Genomic DNA, 18,498 nt, shown 5'->3' with positions numbered 1-18,498 from the left:
TGATAAACTTAATTTAGGAAGAATTTTTCTTTACACACTATCAAGTAAATGTTTTTGGTCCACTGTGTACGGATTCGAGCTCCAGTTATAAAGTGAAAACGTGGAACCCCACCCAACCCCAATGCAAAGAAAAATCCAGGAATGATCTCCAAAAGAAATTGAACTTTCTTGAGAACAAGCGCGTTGAAATTGAGAAGCGTCAGTTTTGTTATTTAACACGTTTCGTCACCTTCCCTAAATACTATGAACTCTGTCCACAAACTTTGCTTATAAATATCAACAAACTTATAGCATTCACAGAGAAGTAGCTGCTTATTAAGCTATAAGCTGTTCTTGCCATTTAATTTGCGAGTATAATCTTGAATATATAGAGCGATCAAGATGGAGGATTTAGCACCTGGGATACGTTTTTACCCTACAGAAGAAGAGCTGGTTTCGTTTTATCTGCATCATAAGCTAGAAGGGAACAGAGAGGACTTGAATCGGGTCATGGGTCGTGTTATACCTGTCCTTGATTTATATGAGTACAGTCCATGGGACCTTCCACGTAAAAATCTTCTCACATTTTTGTTCTTCTCATCTCTTCTTTAATTACCTATATTGATCTTCCTTTTTTTCTATTTTTAATTTTTTTTTAATTCCAGTTTGAATATAATTTGTGTAGCTTAGATGTTGTTGGACTAATTTAACCAGATCAAGTGTAATTAATAATAGAGTTTCACTCTCTTGGCCTTTGTGGTTTGGAATAAATTTTTTTTTTAATTACTGTAAGTCTTTATGAAGGTTGATCATCATTCTGAAAGATAGATGATACTAATCATAATTATAGTTATAACCCCAACCTAAAATTGTAGAAGGAAAGGCCAATTTTCTTATGATAATTAGTAATTAATTATATCTAAAACTTGTGCTATTCTCCATTTTTGGTGCAGAATACGCAGGAGAGTACTCCCATAGAGATCCTGAACAATGGTTTTTCTTTATCCCAAGACAAGAAAGCGAGGCCCGTGGAGGGAGGCCAAAGCGACTCACGACTGCTGGGTACTGGAAAGCTACTGGTTCTCCTGGTTATGTTTACTCTTCCAACAATCGATGTATAGGTGTGAAAAGAACCATGGTTTTCTACAACGGAAGGGCTCCAATTGGACGAAAAACCGATTGGAAAATTAATGAATACAAAGCAATAGAAGGAGAAGCATTCTCTTCAACTACTGGTGAACATCCAAGGGTACGCCAAAGCCATTTTGTTTTTGGTTCACTGTGCTCAACTAGGGTTTCAATTTAATTTAGACATCATATATAGCTTTGAAGACCATCCTAATAGCACTGAGTCAAAAAAACTCATTAGTAATGAAAACCATTCTTTTACTTTAAACTTAATTAGTCGCACACATCAAGAAGAGTATGTGATATCATTGTTTGATAGTTTGTTTTTCTCTGTATTTTGCAGCTAAGGCAAGAGTTCAGTTTGTGTCGGGTGTACAAGAAATCAAAATGCTTACGATCATTCGATAGACGACCAATTGGAGTGGAGATAGGCCAGAGAAGGGCTCAGAAAAGTCAGAGTGACGGGAGGGCAAGAGCAAGCACTCATCCAAACCCTGAAATGGTGGAGACAAGAAGCTCACCTGAGAGTTCATCCTCAGGAGACCATGGCTGTTTCAATCAAACTGGGGAAGGAAGCAGCATGCCAATGGCTTCTCTAGGTAATGACCCTCTTTGGGATTTAGACCAATTACATAATTGGTTTTGTGGTGGGGATGATATGTAGCTGCCATAATAATGCTTTTTTCCTTTTTTTTTTAAAGCAAATCTCCAATAATAATGCTTATATGTATTTTGAGCATAATTAACATAGCAAATCTCCAGCAGCTTATATGTATTTTAATAATTAAAATTAAATAATTAACACAGTATAGTCTTTTTTTTTTTTCTTTTTTTTTCTTTTCCCCTTTTGGACTACTTTCTGCGTGTAGATCAATTTAGTATTCGTGGGACAGAAGCAGCTTGAACGCTTGTGAAGTTATTGACTTATTATAATTTTTAATTTTTTTAATTAATCAATATAAATTTTCAAATTTATTGAATAAAAATAATTATATATATATATTACACCATTTAAAATTTTTCTGTTCGTTTGAATTAGGAAATTAGTAAATCTCTTTTGTCAAAGAGTAGTTAAAAGGCATATCATAAGAAATTTTCAAAGGTGAAAATGTTCAAGAAAGAGAGGATAAATGGTGTAAATAAATTTAAAAAATTTAAATTTATTATTAATCAACGACTCAAATCTCGTTTGCATGGTGCACATATATGTTCACATATCATTTCAAGGAATTGGAACTTATTTTCAATGCAAGACCCCAAATTTGTCCCTCACATCTCCTATGAAGAATTTCACTCTAGTCAAACAAACCCAAAAGGATCCTTCACTCTTGCTATGTAGCTCTCTTATTTTATATAATTTAATCCCTAGAAAAAAGATATGATGATTTTCTTTTCTTTTTCTTTGAAATATTAAGTAAAGGAATTAACGTGTACATGATTGATATTTACTCATTTTATTTACTTTTATTTGTCTTATGATAATTAAGAAAATAATTAAATTGTTTAAATTATAATAAAATACTCTTTAATTTGACTAAATTACTTTTTATCTCATTTAATTACTTAAATTTCAATAATTTTTTGTCTATTAATCTGTCACTAAAATTAAATTGTGGTGCAAACACATGAAATCAAAATATAATTATATGAGATTTATATATTTAAAAGGTGGGTCACATCACACATTCAATATTTTAGATGTATAATGAATCAAAATTAGGGGAGAAAAATCTTAAATATTAATTAGGACATGTAATGATATTATATGCAATTAATTTTGTTTGGTACAATTATAGGCAATTAATTGAAGATGATACAACTGTTCGAATTAATGTAACAGCTGCTGATAAGATTAAAAGGAAAAAAAAAATATACTAATCAAGACTTCAGAATTTCACATAGAGAAGACAAATTTGACTAATTCCACACACAGAGGTCTTGTGCGGATAAAGCTAGCAGAGAACAAAGATTATTTTTCTTCTACATAAACGCGTTGTAGGATTCCAAGCAATTGCATGTATGTTGCTTCTTTCTCATTTCACTCGTCTCCTTCTCCCTCTATGCTCTCTTGCCTAACTAATTTCTTGATCCATCTTCAAGAATTTCCTTTATATATATTCACACCCTCCATGAGTGTTACTTATTTGCAGGTAGCCCACCAAAATGAAGGATTTGCCACCTGGTTTTCGCTTCCACCCTACAGAAGAAGAGCATGTCTCTTTCTATCTCCACAACAAGCTTGAAGGCAGGAGGCCTGAATCTTGTCATGGACAGGATTATTCCTGTTCTTGATATCTACGAGTTCAATCCCTGGCAACTTTCTCGTAAAAACTTTTCTTTTCTATTTTTTGCAATTTTTTTCTTTAATCTTTTTGGGTTTTAATCTTTTCATTTTAGATCAAATGGGTCTGGAAAAAGAATTGTTTCTTAACTATTATCCATGTTTATTTAGTTGCTGTTTTTATATGATTCAATAACTTGAATACCATTTTTTCTTGTGCCTCCTTCGATATTATAATTAAGTTACACTAAAGCTCGAACATAACATTATTTCTGATTATTCTTTCACATTACAGGAGTAAAATTCATGTTTATTTCTCATCAACATGGTATATATTTTGGAATTTTTTTGACAAATATCGAGAGATGGAGAGACTATAAAAGAGATATAGATTATCGATGGAAAAGGGATTTTTTTTTTTTTTTTTTTGGCAATCGATCGATTGACCTCAATGCACAGCCAAGGTGCAATTCCCATGATTTGTTTTGGGGGGTTTAAATTATGACATTAATTTGTGTTTGTCCAGAATATGCTGGAGACCTGTCCGGTAGAGATCCAGAGCAGTGGTTTTTCTTCATTCCGAGGCAAGAGAGCGAAGCTCGAGGAGGAAGACCAAACAGGCTTACGGCTGCCGGATACTGGAAAGCTACAGGATCTCCTGGTCATGTTTATTCTAACAATCGCAGCATCGGCGTGAAAAGAACTATGGTTTTCTATAAAGGAAGGGCTCCTAATGGACGCAAAACCGATTGGAAAATGAACGAGTACAAAGCTATTCAAGGGGAATCGTCTTCTTCCTCATCCACTGTTGCATCACTAACGGTATAAACTGTATATCTGTATGCATAATAATAACTTTTTTTTTTCTTATGGGTATGTTTGGATGGGGCGAGGAAGTATAAGTAATGAAAGGGTAAAAAGATAAGGAAGGTGAAGGGGAAGGTTTAGTAGTTTTATAATATATAAAATCTCGTATTTGAGAAAAAGTGAATTAATGGAAAGGTAAGAAGAGGTAACGTGTATTCTTTATATTTAAAAAGAGGTGAAAGAGGGATAAATTTAAAAGGTGTATAAATAAAAATATTCATAACTCTCATCTCTCTCTCCTTATCCCTAGGGCTGTGCAGTTTTCGATGTAAACCAAAAAACAAAACGGAACCAAGTCATTTTGGTTCAATCGATTCGATTTTTTAGTTTTATCAGTTTGGTTCGGTTTGAAAATTTGAACATATTCGGTTTTCAGTTCGGTCCGATTTTTTATCGGTTATGATGTCCCAAAATATGTCCAAGAGGGGGGTGAATTGGACTTTAAAAAACAATTTTCGGTTCTTGCTCAAAACCTTTGAAAATTGCAGCTAGGTTCAACTAAATTATCTAATGTGAAAAATGAACAATATAGCTCTATTGACAAGTTGACTCAAGGTTAAGTCAGATGCAATCAAGATAATCGATATAACAGACTATATAAGCATTCAAGAAATATATCAAGAACCAATACGCTTTTATCACAAAGAACTAGAGCAAGATACCGTATATCCTATCCGACAAAGACAACAGATAACCAATGAATATATCGATATCGCAGATTTTGCAAGAAACTATTTTTCTCGGATAGCAAAGAAGATCAACAAAGATATGATATCAATTTTCATATCAGAAAAGTATATCATTCATAAAGCTAAATTGCAAAAATGTAAAGAGCAAGGGTTGAGAAAATGAACACGGAATTTTTATAGTGGTTCGGCTTTAACTAGCCTACATCCACTCTCTCAAAGATCACACTTTGAGTCTTCACTCCACTATTCTTCTCTTTTCAAGGCAAGAGACAAAGCCCTTTACAAATCTTCTCAACAAAGCTTTTACAAGTAGCTTCACACTTCTACCAAGTGTTATCCCAAACACTTATCACAACCAAGCTTCAATAGGTGCTTGAATGACCTCTCACAAATGATAATAATGTGTTGAAAAACTCACTCTCACTCAATTACAACAGCAACTATAAAGAAGAGTTGAGTAAATAAGCCAAAGATGAGCAATAAATCACTTTGAGCACTTTGAATGAAAGCTTTAAAGATTTTGAATAGTAGAGGGACTTTCATTAAGTGCAAAATGGCCAAAGGAAGGTGTATTTATAGCTTTGGAACGTTTTTACCGCTGCGTAACTCATTTGAACGTTACGTATACGAATTTCAAGAAAATAGCCGTTATTTTGTCGTTTCTGCGATGTTGTGCAGAGTTGAAACATTAGCGTGATTTGAGAAAATAGCAAACCAGTTAGCATACTAAAATCAGTAGCAAACTAGTTAGCATACCAGGAAAACTTTTTCTGCATAACTTTCAAAACTGTAAAACTTTACACCAAATCATAGTTAAACATTTTTTAGGCCAATAATAATTATATTTAAAAAGAAAATATTTTGAGGGATTAAAAATAAGCATCATTGACTTTTACTCCTCAATTCTTTTCACAAGTAATTCTAGAAATTAAAACTAATTTCTATACTAGATGTACCTTCAATTCTGATTTTCAATGCAGCCTTGGAAGGTAACCTTTTCTTCTTTTATCTCTTTTGCTTCGTCTTGTGTTATCCTTAGAATGTCATCCTTTCTTCATAAGCATGAATCCATCATGAAATCCTTTTGTCCTTTTTCTTTGAAATACACAACACTTAAAAGAATGTTAGTTTGATTCTAGTTGAGTTTTGGTATCATCAAAATCTATGCTCCTTTGAGCTTGTGGGGTCAACAATCTCCCCCTTTTTGATGATGACAAAACTCAATTGAATCACCAAGTAAATGTCAATAAGTGTGAGTATGTGTATGAATGTGTATGTGAGAATAACTCCCCCTATGTATGTGCTTATATCAACAATTAATCACAAATAACTCCCCCTTAATAATTTCAATAAAACATCCATAAGCATTTTCTTAAGGAGTCAAGTGTGACTAAAGATACTAACTAAATATGCACAATATACACACTAATCACAAATTGTATATATCATTCACAAGTGATATCAACAATATGCACACCATAAAATTATATCAACAATATGCTATTCACAAACTATATCATGCACCATTAATCACAAACTATATCAAGTATCAAGATTACCATTCATTACTTTTCTCCCCCTTTTTGTCAGCATCAAAAGAATATGGGAGAAATCATGCATGTGTGAATAAGTCAAAATTTAGTTTAAGTGCAGTGAATAAACAGTCAAAATAGTAACTGATATAGCAAACTAATTTAAAGTTCAGAAAAACCAAAAGTAGCAGACTAAGTAGCAAACTAACAGACAGACTGTTAGACAAAATTCAATTAAAATTTTGTTCATCCTTTCAGCCTAGAACTTCTTCTGATTGGTTTTGGAGCACCCATTTTCAGCTTTTTGGGCTTGACAGGTTTGTCACTCAAGGTTTGAAGAATTGCAGCAGCCAATTCAGTCCCGGGTGTCAAAGGAACAATAGGCCCAGCTGCTAACTCAGTAGTACTGCACTCACCGCAGACTTTTGCCGCTTTACTCTTTTTGCGGTGGGTTTACCGCTTTCCTCTTCTGCTTGCGTCTTTGTTCTTGTTGAGCTGTTTTGCCCTTTCCTTTTGCAGAGCAGCAGAGTGTGTGTCTCAGTTCGCTGCACTGAGTCACTCATGTCTTTCCCACTACCATCTTTGCTGCCTCCATTACCATTCTTATCATCAGATTCATCTTCATCTTTTTCTGCTTCAGCTTCTTCCTCTTCTTTCTTTTCTTCCTCTTTCTCTTCTTCTTCTTCAGTTTCTTTTTCTTCCTCTTCTTCTGTTTCTTCTTCCTCTTCCTCTTCTGTTTCTTCTTCTTCTTCCTCTTCTGTTTCTTCTTCTTCTTCTGTTTCTTTCATTTTCTCGGCTAGGGGAACAGAACCAGTAGCAACCTTACTGGTTTCTCCAGCCTCAGTGGTTGAAATACCCAAATGGACTTTGATTTTAAACAATTCTTCCACAATCTTGTACATCAACATCAAAGATCCATCAACCTTAGAGTCAAGAGCATTCATGAGAATAGTTTGAAAAATTCTAAATTTTTGTAGCTCTCCAAGTTCCATTTCAACAAATTCTCTCAAGTTATTTACTTCCTCCAGAATACCTTCAACATTGAAAGTACCACTTGCACTATCTTTGGAGCTAGCACCTTGCTCAAATCTAAGCTTTCTACCATCATCATCTTTTTGCAAGCTAGTGATTGGGATCATATTGGTCCTAAGTTTCTCAGTTTCCAAAGGTATCCCAAAGTCTCTAAATAGACCATTTAGAAGATGAGCATAGGGTAGCTTATAGGGTGGCTTCCATTTCATGATTTGTTTCAAAGATAAAATAGGCAAGATTAAACTCAATTTGGTTCACTATATGCCAAATTATGAAGAGGTCAAGGGTACTCAAATAGTTGGGATCGCTTGTTCTAGGATTCAACACATAAATGATAAAACTATGAAGAATTTTAATGTGTTGATGAGCATGGGTAATGCTAGTCTTATCCTTCACTTCTACTTTAAACACTTCACCCTCAAAATCCCTTTTGTTAAATCCACCAACAGCAAAAACATCTTTGTGGGAGCAGATTTTGTTCCCACTTTTTGGAATTCCTAGGGCTTTAGCTAATCTAGCTACAGTCACTTCATAAATTGTCCCTTTCATTTTCACTTTAAAAGACTCATCTTTGTCAGAATCATCAACCCTCAAATTTTTATAGAATTTTTGCACTAAGTCCACATACACTCCTTCAACACAGTTTATCCCATTTTTGATACTCAAACAATGATTGTAAAGGAACGGAAATTTCAACAAAAGCAAAGCGTTGAATATACCTTGGCTCATGAATAGCCCTCTCCATATGTACAACCGAGCTTTTGAAGTCTTCTTCTTTTAGATCCTTTTTCCGACTGCTCATCGGTTCTTTTCTTTGATGTTTCTTTTGGCTTACCAATTACCAGAGGAGCATCCTTTTGTGGAGGTGGTGACGCAGGGACACTAGCGTCAGTTGAGTCTGAGGATGAATATGTGGTGATTTTGGCTTTCCCTTTTCCTTTGTCTCGTGCCATAACCAATCTTAGAAATAAATTAGGCCGAAATGACAGAGAGAACTGAGATTGTAAAATAAGTGATGTGAGCAGCCAATATATATATATATATATTTATATATATAATCAATTTAAGCATATCAACATTCATTTTTCACAACAGAGCGCAATGACAAAATAGAACAGACAGCAAAAAAAATATTAGAGTTCTTATAAATCAATAGGCCGAAAGTTAATATTATGTATCATATTTTACTAAACGTTAATGCCCAAAAATTAACAACAGAGCGCTAGAACAGTAACAAACGATCGAGAGCAATAAAAAATTATCAAAGATATTACAAAAGCAGAGTAAATGCACAAGAGCAAATCAAAATATCAACCTATTACGAAGGCGTAACACACAGCATAGACGAATATGGAACACGATTCCATTAAAGGTTTAAGCTTTATACCTGAAATATACTGAAACAGAGAGTGCGAATCGACAAAGAAAAATAACCAAAGCCAAATGATTTCTTTCGGCAGATTTAACGGAGACGAAAAACTTTGGGGATTTTCTTTCTGTAAATAATCGATGTAATCGATTCATCACAAAGGTTTTCAAGTATTTACGACGATGAAGGAGACGAACGCTTGAAGGGGTGCGACCGACACGGGTTAGCAGGTGAAAAGAAAAACGAAGCCGTTCGGGTTCTGGGAAACGAGGCGACGGAAAGAAGGGTTTTGAATTTTAAAACTTGAAAGGACACAACTGTAGGTTTTGCAGGAATAGGTAGCGTGTAGCAGAGGAGAGACGAGAAGACTGATGGTTCGTAAGAAAAATTAAATCCCGCGAAAATCAAAGTGTTAAAAAGTCCATTTTGCCCTTAAATACATAATGATGCAATACTTTAAGTAGAGGGGTATTTAAGTCATATGGGCTTTAAACATGCAGAATAGGCGCTTCGAGAAAAAATAATTTTAGAGTTTTAGAGCAATCAGACCTGACTTCCAGTTTGCCAACGAAAACGTAGGAGCAAAGTGGTAAAGCGCTTATCAAACAAGAAAATTAGCAAACGGATTAGTATGCCATCGAGAGCAAATTCGCAGACATCGCTCATATCCGATATAATCCGTAATTTTTCAAATTACACCAAAAATATCAGAATGCATTTTCAACACTGCAAATCAACATATATCACTTCATTTTCATATGGAAACATGAGAATACATCAAAATTTAATCAAAAGCATCAATCATACCAAGTTCTCTTCTTATTTTGCAAAAAGTTTCCTCACTAAGTGGCTTTGTGAAAATGTCAGCAAGCTGTTTTTCAGAAGGGACAAATTCGATTTGAATATCACCATTTTGAACATGATCCCTAATGAAATGATGTCTAATTTCAATATGCTTGCTTCTAGAGTGTTGAACAGGATTTTTTGATAGGTTTATAGCACTAGTATTGTCACATCTTATGGGAATGTGATCAAATTTAATTTCAAAGTCTTCAAGCTGTTGTTTCATCCACAAAATTTGTGCAACACAACTTCCAGCTGCAATATATTCAGCTTCTGCAGTAGAAAGTGCAACAGAAGTTTGCTTTTTACTGTGCCATGAAACTAATGCATGACCTAGAAATTGACAAGTTCCAGAAGTGCTTTTTCTGTCTAATCTACTACCAGCAAAATCTGAATCACTATAACCAATAAGATCAAATGATTCACATTTTTGATACCATTAGCCAATATTGTGAGTGCAAATGAGTTATTTAAAAATTTCTCTTAATCGCTATAAGATGAGATTCTTTTGGACATGATCAAATCTTGCACATAAACATACACTAAAATGAATATCCGGTCTAGATGTCATAAGTAAAGTAAAGAACCAATCATACCTCTATAAAATTTGTTATCTACCTCTTTACCTTTTTCATCTTTCTCCAATTTAATTGTTGAGCTCATGGGAGTTCCAACACTTTTCATATCCTCCATTTTGAACTTCTTTAACATATCCTTTATGTACTTGGACTGATTTATAAAAATTCCATCTTTCATTTGCTTAATTTGCAATCCAAGGAAGAAAGTAAGTTCACCCATCATACTCATTTCAAATTCACTTTTCATCATGTTGGAAAATTTCTTACAAAGAGAATGGTTAGTAGCACCAAAAATAATATCATCTACATAAATTTGCACAATAAGCATGTCTTTTCCAATTTTCTTAATGAAAAGAGTAGTATCCACTTTTCCTCTTTTAAAATCATTTTGAAGCAAGAATTTACTAAGTCTCTCATACCATGCTCTAGGAGCTTGCTTTAAACCATAGAGAGCTTTAGTAAGCTTGTAAACATGATTTGGAAAGTGAGGGTCTTCAAAACCAGGAGGTTGAGCTACATAAACTTCTTCATCAATATATCCATTTAAAAATGCACTTTTAACATCCATTTGATAAAGCATGAAATTCTTAAAACATGCAAATGCACATAACATTCTAATAGCTTCAATTCTAGCAACCGGAGCAAAGGTTTCATCAAAATCAATACCTTCCTCTTGGTTGTATCCTTGAGCTACTAGTCTAGCTTTATTTCTAACTACATGTCCTTTTTCATCCATCTTATTCCTAAATACCCATTTAGTTCCAATAACAGTGTGCTTTTTAGGTTTAGGAACAAGTGTCCAAACTTTGTTTCTTTCAAACTGATTTAATTCCTCTTGCATAGCAAAAAGCCAATTTTCATCATTTTGAGCATCATCATATGTTTTGGGTTCAAATTGAGAAACAAAAGCAACATTACCAAAGTATCTTCTAAGTTGAGCTCTTGTCATCATTCTTTGTGATGGACTATCAAGAATGTCATCTTTGGAATGATTTCTATGGTACCTCCATTCTTGTGGAATATCTTGATGTTGAGGTTCCTCAATTTGTAGTTCTTCCACATTTGGTTGGGAGTCTTCTTGAATTTCAATATTTGTGGAGCAAGGAAGTTCTTCTTCTTTGTCATTTTGATCATCCTCCACTTGTTCTTTTGATTCAAGCTCATCATCATTCGACTTCTTTGAATTTAGAATCTGCTCAAATTCATCATCACAAGAATCTTTCCTTTGCAAGGAAGTGTTAGCATCATCAAAAAGTATATGCATTGATTCTTCCATGGTCAATGTTTTTCTATTGAAAATCCTATATGCTTTGCTATTTGTTGAATACCCTAGAAATATTCCTTCACAAGATTTAGCATCAAATTTCTTGAGATTGTCTTTGTTATTCAAAATGTAACATTTGCAACCAAAGACATGAAAATATGCAATATTGGGTTTTCTTCCTTTCCAAAGTTCATAAGGAGTTTTCTTTAAAATAGCTCTAATGGAAACTCGTTCAAAATATAGCATGTCAGATTTACATTTTCACGCTGTAAATATTTTGGTAAACTGCTTTCATTCAAAGATTGTTCTTGCCATTTCTTGCAAAGATCTATTTTTCCTTTCAACAACTCCATTTTGTTGTGGAGTTCTAGGAGCTGAAAATGTATGATAAATACCATTTTGAGAGCAGAAATTTTCAAACAAATTATTCTCAAATTCTTTTCCATGATCACTCCTCAAAGATGTAATGCAATATCCTTTTTCATTTTGAGTTCTTTTGCAAAAGGCTTCAAATATATCAAAGATTTCATCTTTATGAGCAAGAAAGAAAGTCCATGTGAATCTTGAAAAATCATCAACAATTACAAATGCATATGCCTTGCCTCCTAGACTTCTAGGTGTGATTGGACCAAAAAGATCAAGATGCAACAATTCCAATGGTCTAGACGTAGTTACAACATTTTTTGATTTAAAAGATGATTTTGTATGCTTACCAAGTGCACAAGCTTTACATTGAAATTCTTTTTCAAATCTTAGCTTTGGAAGTCCTCTAACAAGGTTCTTTCTAGAGAGTTTAGCAAGAGTACTCATGCTAGCATGTCCTAATTTTCTATGCCATAACCATGCACTATCATGTGAAGTCATAAAGCATGTTTCACAATTTTCTTCAAGGCTTGTTAAATCAAGTAGGTAAATATTATCTATTCTAGCACCAGCAAACATAACATTATTTCCATGAATCTCACAATGTGTAGAAGTAAAAACCACTTTAAAACCATTATCACATAGTTGACTAACACTTAAAAGATTATACTTTAATCCTTGAACTAATGCAACATTCTCAATGCAAGGATTTTTACCAATAGTTCCACATCCAACAATTTTAGCTTTGCTTTTATCACCAAATTTCACATAACCTTCTTCTTTCAAGGTAAGAGAGGAAAACTTGCCTTTATTTCCTGTCATGTGCCTAGAGCAGCCACTATCAATGTACCAATGTTCTGCTTTCCAAAGATACTCCTTAGTGCACTGAAATCGCTTAATCGCTCTTAGGTACCCAAGCAACTTTGGGTCCTTGAATGTTAGTAACATTAGGTAGGGTTCCTTTAGGCACCCATACTTTCTTTGCCTTAAAGGTTCCTTTCCTAATAGGACAAGCATTAATCATATGACCTCTATGATTACAATAAAAGCATGTAATACTCGGTTGAGAAAAGGATGTAGCTTTAACAATAATTGTTTGTATTTTCCATACTTCATAAATCCATCATATCCAATTCCAGATTTTTCATTTGTAAATCTTTGATTCCCAAGAAGTATATCAAGTGTTTCTTTTCCTTTTGTAAATTTAGATAAATCTCTTGTCAAAGATTCAACTTTTTCTTCAAGAATTCTGTTTTTCTCAAAAAGTTGTTCACATACTTCTTTTGATCTTTGAAGCTCATCATTAACTTCCTTAAATAATTTCATTTGAGATTTATAAAATTCATTTTCCTTTGAAACCATACTCAATGAAATATTTTCTGATCTTAAAGCACAATTTTCATGAACTAAAATTTTGCATTTCTTTTTAAAAGTTCTATACTTATCATATGTCTTCACAAATGCAAGTTCTAATTCATCAACATTAGAAAGTTTAAGATTTACCTCATTTTCACTATCTTCGATGTGTGAGCTTTCACCTTTTTCTTCAATTGCCATCATACAAGTATTTGCAGCCTCTTTGTCACTTGTTTCATCATTTGATGAAGAATCACTGTCACTCCAAGTTGCTGCCATTGCCTTTTTGCTTTTGTCCTTTCTAAACTTATTTTTCTTCTTCAATGTAGGACATTTTGGCTTAATGTGGCCTGGTTTGTTACACTCATAACAAACTATTTCACTTGAATGATTTGGAGTCTTTGGAGCATATTTCTTTGTGAACTTCTTGTATTTGCTTCCACCTTTTCTAAATGCTCTTTTGAATCTTTTGACTATCATAGCCATATCTTCATCATCATCACTTGAAGCACTTGAATCATCACTTGAATTAGCTTTAAGAGCAACATTTTTCTTTTTCTCATCTACTTTTTCGGATATGAAAGCTATCCCTTTCTTGTAAATCATCTCATGTGCAATGAGAGAACCAATCAGCTCATCATAGGTGTATTTTCTGAAATCCTTGGTGTCTTGAATAACAGTAGTTTTTGCTTCCCACGTCTTTGGAAGAGACCTCAGAATTTTCTTTACAAGTTCTTGTTCTTCAAATCTCTTTCCAAGAGCTTTAAGTAGATTTACAAGGTCAGTAAATCTGGTACTCATTTCAGCAATGGTTTCACCAGATTTCATCTCAAATAATTCATAATCTCGGATGAGGAGGTTTGCCTTTGACTCTTTTACCACATCAGTTCCTTCATATGTGACTTCTAGTTTGTCCCATATTTCTTTTGCAGTTTGACATCCTGAAACACGGTTATACTCATTAATATCAAGAGCACAATGAAGAATATTAATAGCCTTAGCATTTGTAGAAATTTTCTTCCAATCATTATCATCAAATTCAACTTCAGCTTTAGGAATTTGTACAGTTCCTTCACTGGTTTTATAAGGAATATAAGGACCATCTTTAACTATTCTCCAAGCATCAATGTCAACAGATTGTATGAAGTTTCTCATTCTAGTTTTCCAAAAGGAGTAATTTGTGCCATTAAAAAGTGGTGGTCTAGTGATGGAATAACCTTCAGCTAAGGGCGGAGTATACACAGTAATTTCTATATTAACTATCCATGTGTGTGGATCACTCTAAGAGGTTTAATCCACAAGCAAGAGAGACAAGCTCGATACCAAATTGATGTCCCAAAATATGTCCAAGAGGGGGTGAATTGGACTTTAAAAACAATTTTGTTCTTGCTCAAAACCTTTGAAAATTGCAGCTAGGTTCAACTAAATTATCTAATGTGAAAAATGAACAATATAGCTCTATTGACAAGTTGACTCAAGGTTAAGCTGTATGCAATCAGTATACTGATATAACAGACTATATAAGCATTCAGTAAATATATCAGTAAACTGAATACGTTTTTATCACAAAGAACTAGAGCAAGATACCGGATATCCTATCCGACTGCAGATAACCAACAGAATATATCAGATATCAGCAGATTTTGCAGTAAACTATTTTTCTCAGATAGCAGCAAGATCAACAGCATATGATATCAATTTTCATATCAGCAAAAGTATATCATTCATAAAGCTAAATTGCAAAAATGTAAAGAGCAAGGGTTGAGAAAATGAACACTGGAATTTTTATAGTGGTTCGGCTTTAACTAGCCTACATCCACTCTCTCAAAGATCACACTTTGAGTCTTCACTCCACTATTCTTCTCTTTTCAAGGCAAGAGACAAAGCCCTTTACAAATCTTCTCAACAAAGCTTTTACAAGTAGCTTCACACTTCTACCAAGTGTTATCCCAAACACTTATCACAACCAAGCTTCAATAGGTGCTTGAATGACCTCTCACAAATGATAATAATGTGTTGAAAAACTCACTCTCACTCAATTACAACAGCAACTATAAAGAAGAGTTGAGTAAATAAGCCAATGATGAGCAATAAATCACTTTGAGCACTTTGAATGAAAGCTTTAAAGATTTTGAACAGTAGAGGGACTTTCATTAAGTTCAAAATGGCCAAAGGAAGGTGTATTTATAGCTTTGGAACGTTTTTTACCGTTGCAGAACTCATTTGAACGTTACAGATACGAATTTCAAGAAAATAGCCGTTATTTTGTCGTTTTCTGCGATGTTGTGCAGAGTTGAAACAGTTAGCGTACTTGAGAAAATAGCAAACCAGTTAGCATACTAAAATCAGTAGCAAACTAGTTAGCATACCAGGAAAACTTTTTCTGCATAACTTTCAAAACTATAAAACTTTACACCAAATCATAGTTAAACATTTTTTAGGCCAATAATAATGATATTTAAAAAGAAAATATTTTGAGGGATTAAAAATAAGCATCATTGACTTTTACTCCTCAATTCTTTTCACAAGTAATTCTAGAAATTAAAACTAATTTCTATACTAGATGTACCTTCAATTCTGATTTTCAATGCAGCCTTGGAAGGTAACCTTTTCTTCTTTTATCTCTTTTGCTTCGTCTTGTGTTATCCTTAGAATGTCATCCTTTCTTCATAAGCATGAATCCATCATGAAATCCTTTTGTCCTTTTTCTTTGAAATACACAACACTTAAAAGAATGTTAGTTTGATTCTAGTTGAGTTTTGGTATCATCAAAATCTATGCTCCTTTGAGCTTGTGGGGTCAACAGGTTAAAACTGATAAAACCGATTAAACTGAATAGTAAAATGGGTCAAATAATTTTTCAGCCCAAGATGCATAAGCCTCAAGGCCTAAGATGCATAACCCAGCCCAAAAAAATAAAAATTCTAATATTTTCAATTTAATGCAATGGAACCGAACCAAACTGATATTTTTCGGTTTGATTTGGTTCGATTCTCCTTAAGTGATCGGTTCGATTCGGTTTATATTTTTAAGCAATTCAGTTTTTGGTATTCGGTTCGGTTCGGAACCGAACCGACCGAATGCTATCCCCTATTTACCCATCTTTACACCCAAAATTAAGATTTGAGGGGTAAGACAGGATATGTTTTACTCTTATTTACCTTTACCCTTCATTAACTTACCTCTTCCCAAATAAGGGTAAAATAATTACTTACTTCTCCTTATCTTTATTTACCCCTCTCTCACCCTCATCCAAATAGATCTTAATAAATGTAATGATCTCTTGTGTTATCGTATAAGCATTTGATCATTGTCATATTGCTATTATAATTATGAATTAACAACAAATGGAAGAGTTTTTAGGCTAATGAGTCAACAAGTTCAACGGATACATTTTGATTATTGATTATAATGGAATTCATATGAAATTTATCATAATTAATGTTCAAAATATAACTAAATGATCCGAATTGTTATATAAACAATGGTTGTATTTTAAAATTTTTCTTTAGTTTAGAGTGTCCTCCTTAAGAAAAATTATATATATATAATTTCATTAATCATTGATTATGGCGATACATTGATTTTACTAAATAAAAATTTTCTTGATATCTCTCCCTCTTTTAGGTGGCTCTACATCTAAATTGCGTTAACTCAAATCTCAAAAACTAAGTATAATAAAACTATTTTCTAGGTTTTTGTGTGGGAAAACACTTTTTATATATATATAAAATGAAAAATGAATGGATCAGTTGTTACCACTTAGACGGCTAATTAGTTTAAACTGTTATTTTTATGTAACTTGAATTTTGAATAAACTCGAATTATGACTCAACCCGAAAGTTTCGCATGTAATATAAATATTATAATATGTAAATGCACCATGTAATTTTTTTTTTCTTTCATCTTGCTTGTAAAGATAGATCTTATTATCAAACCATATAAATCTTGTGTTATCCTTTTTTTCTTTTCTATATTATATGATTGTGTAATTATTGTGTGCCTTATAGCATAAACTTATTAAAAACTCTAGCTATAAATAATAAGAAAAAGCGATATTTCTTCTTCTCCTTCTGTTCTATTATTCTTGATTTGATTAATGTAAATGCAGTTGAGGCATGAATTCAGCCTGTGTCGGGTGTACAAGAAATTAAAAAGCTTGCGCGCATTTGATAGACGGCCATTAGGTTTGGGAGTTGAGATCAGCGAGATGAGAGCTCATCAACCAGCTGCTATTCAAGGTGATGAGGCAACAGCATCTCATCGAAACCCTCCAATGGCGGAGATATCAAACTCACCTGAGATCAGTTCATCCTAAGAAGACCATGCTGCAATTCCACCTCAAACAGGAGAAAGTAGCAGCATCCCAATGCCCATCGGTAGCCAACCTTCGTGGGAATGGGATCTATTGGACTGGTATTATGGAGAACAGAATTAATTCGCCCCTCAAATCTCAGAGTGCATGCCATGCAATACGGGAGAGTAGTGCTCGTAGCTGCTCAAGAACTCTAGTGGGATTTAAATTTAAACCTAATTATTCATGTACTCTGTATTTGTATCCTGCATATATAGGATTGAAGTAAATTGAACCTTAATTAAAAATAATATAGTATAAGCTTTAACTCAATAGTATTAGGGTCGCGAGTTCTAATAAGAGTCATTTAAAAAAAAAAAAAAGTGTGTAATAATTAGTAGGTCTCTCGAGAGTTGTATCCTTTGGCCTGAAAGATTGGGTCGACACTAACCTTGAAGCCCTGCAAACGGTGGAGCTTGGTTATCAATTAGGGTTTGTCATTCCCACATGCAAAAGAAGATATGATTCTCTTTCTCATGAATCAAGTAAATGTTGATAAGGTGTGTCTTTCTGATGCTGGAATATGAGTCTTTCTTCCCTCTTCTCTTGGCATAACTCTTCTTCTCTGCTGCATTTTCTGGGGTTGTTTTTCTGCTGTGCAACTGTTTTGAGGTTCTATTTTATTGCTTTTTTGGTGTTGTTCGGTTCTGCTTGTTGGTGTTTAATGGTATCTTTTCTATCCTGAAGGACTTGGTAGCTCTAGTAAAAAGAGGTGTGGGAGGAATCTAATTACCAATAAAAAAATTGAAAGCTGCCATCCAAATCCTTTATTCAGAAAAATAAGGAAAAGTGACAGTATTGAGAAGGAGATTTTTTGGAGCAATTTGTTGATGGCTAGCAATTTGCCAGGCACTTCTATGATG

At 33.7% G+C, this 18,498-nt stretch overlaps 1 protein-coding gene and 1 pseudogene across 1 annotated transcript; both read left to right on the top strand.

Moving 5' to 3' along the window:
• Positions 1 to 268: 268 nt before the first annotated feature.
• LOC131179972 (NAC domain-containing protein 90-like) lies at positions 269 to 1,931 on the top strand. Its single transcript, XM_058147408.1, has 3 exons — positions 269 to 547; positions 933 to 1,228; positions 1,451 to 1,931. Exons 1-3 carry the CDS (start codon positions 382 to 384, stop codon positions 1,769 to 1,771), a joined length of 783 nt encoding a protein of 260 aa, XP_058003391.1. The 5' UTR covers positions 269 to 381; the 3' UTR covers positions 1,772 to 1,931.
• Positions 1,932 to 2,937: 1,006 nt separating this feature from the next.
• Positions 2,938 to 18,177, top strand: LOC131179971 (NAC domain-containing protein 90-like; annotated as a pseudogene).
• The last annotated feature ends 321 nt before the right edge of the window (positions 18,178 to 18,498 follow it).

Source organism: Hevea brasiliensis, chromosome 5, assembly GCF_030052815.1.
Source record: "Hevea brasiliensis isolate MT/VB/25A 57/8 chromosome 5, ASM3005281v1, whole genome shotgun sequence".
NCBI classification, from domain to species: Eukaryota; Viridiplantae; Streptophyta; class Magnoliopsida; order Malpighiales; family Euphorbiaceae; genus Hevea; species Hevea brasiliensis.
The sequence above is the reverse complement of the archived record's forward strand: the minus strand, read 5'-3'. Positions and strand labels throughout refer to the sequence as shown.

Bases quoted from the DNA above. Each gene is read 5' to 3' on its own strand.
- LOC131179972 (XM_058147408.1), top strand. From the start codon at position 382: ATGGAGGATTTAGCACCTGGGATACGTTTTTACCCTACAGAAGAAGAG. The intron at 548-932 runs GTAAAAATCTTC...TTTTTGGTGCAG, and splicing joins CAGTCCATGGGACCTTCCAC to AATACGCAGGAGAGTACTCC. The intron at 1,229-1,450 runs GTACGCCAAAGC...TGTATTTTGCAG, and splicing joins CTACTGGTGAACATCCAAGG to CTAAGGCAAGAGTTCAGTTT.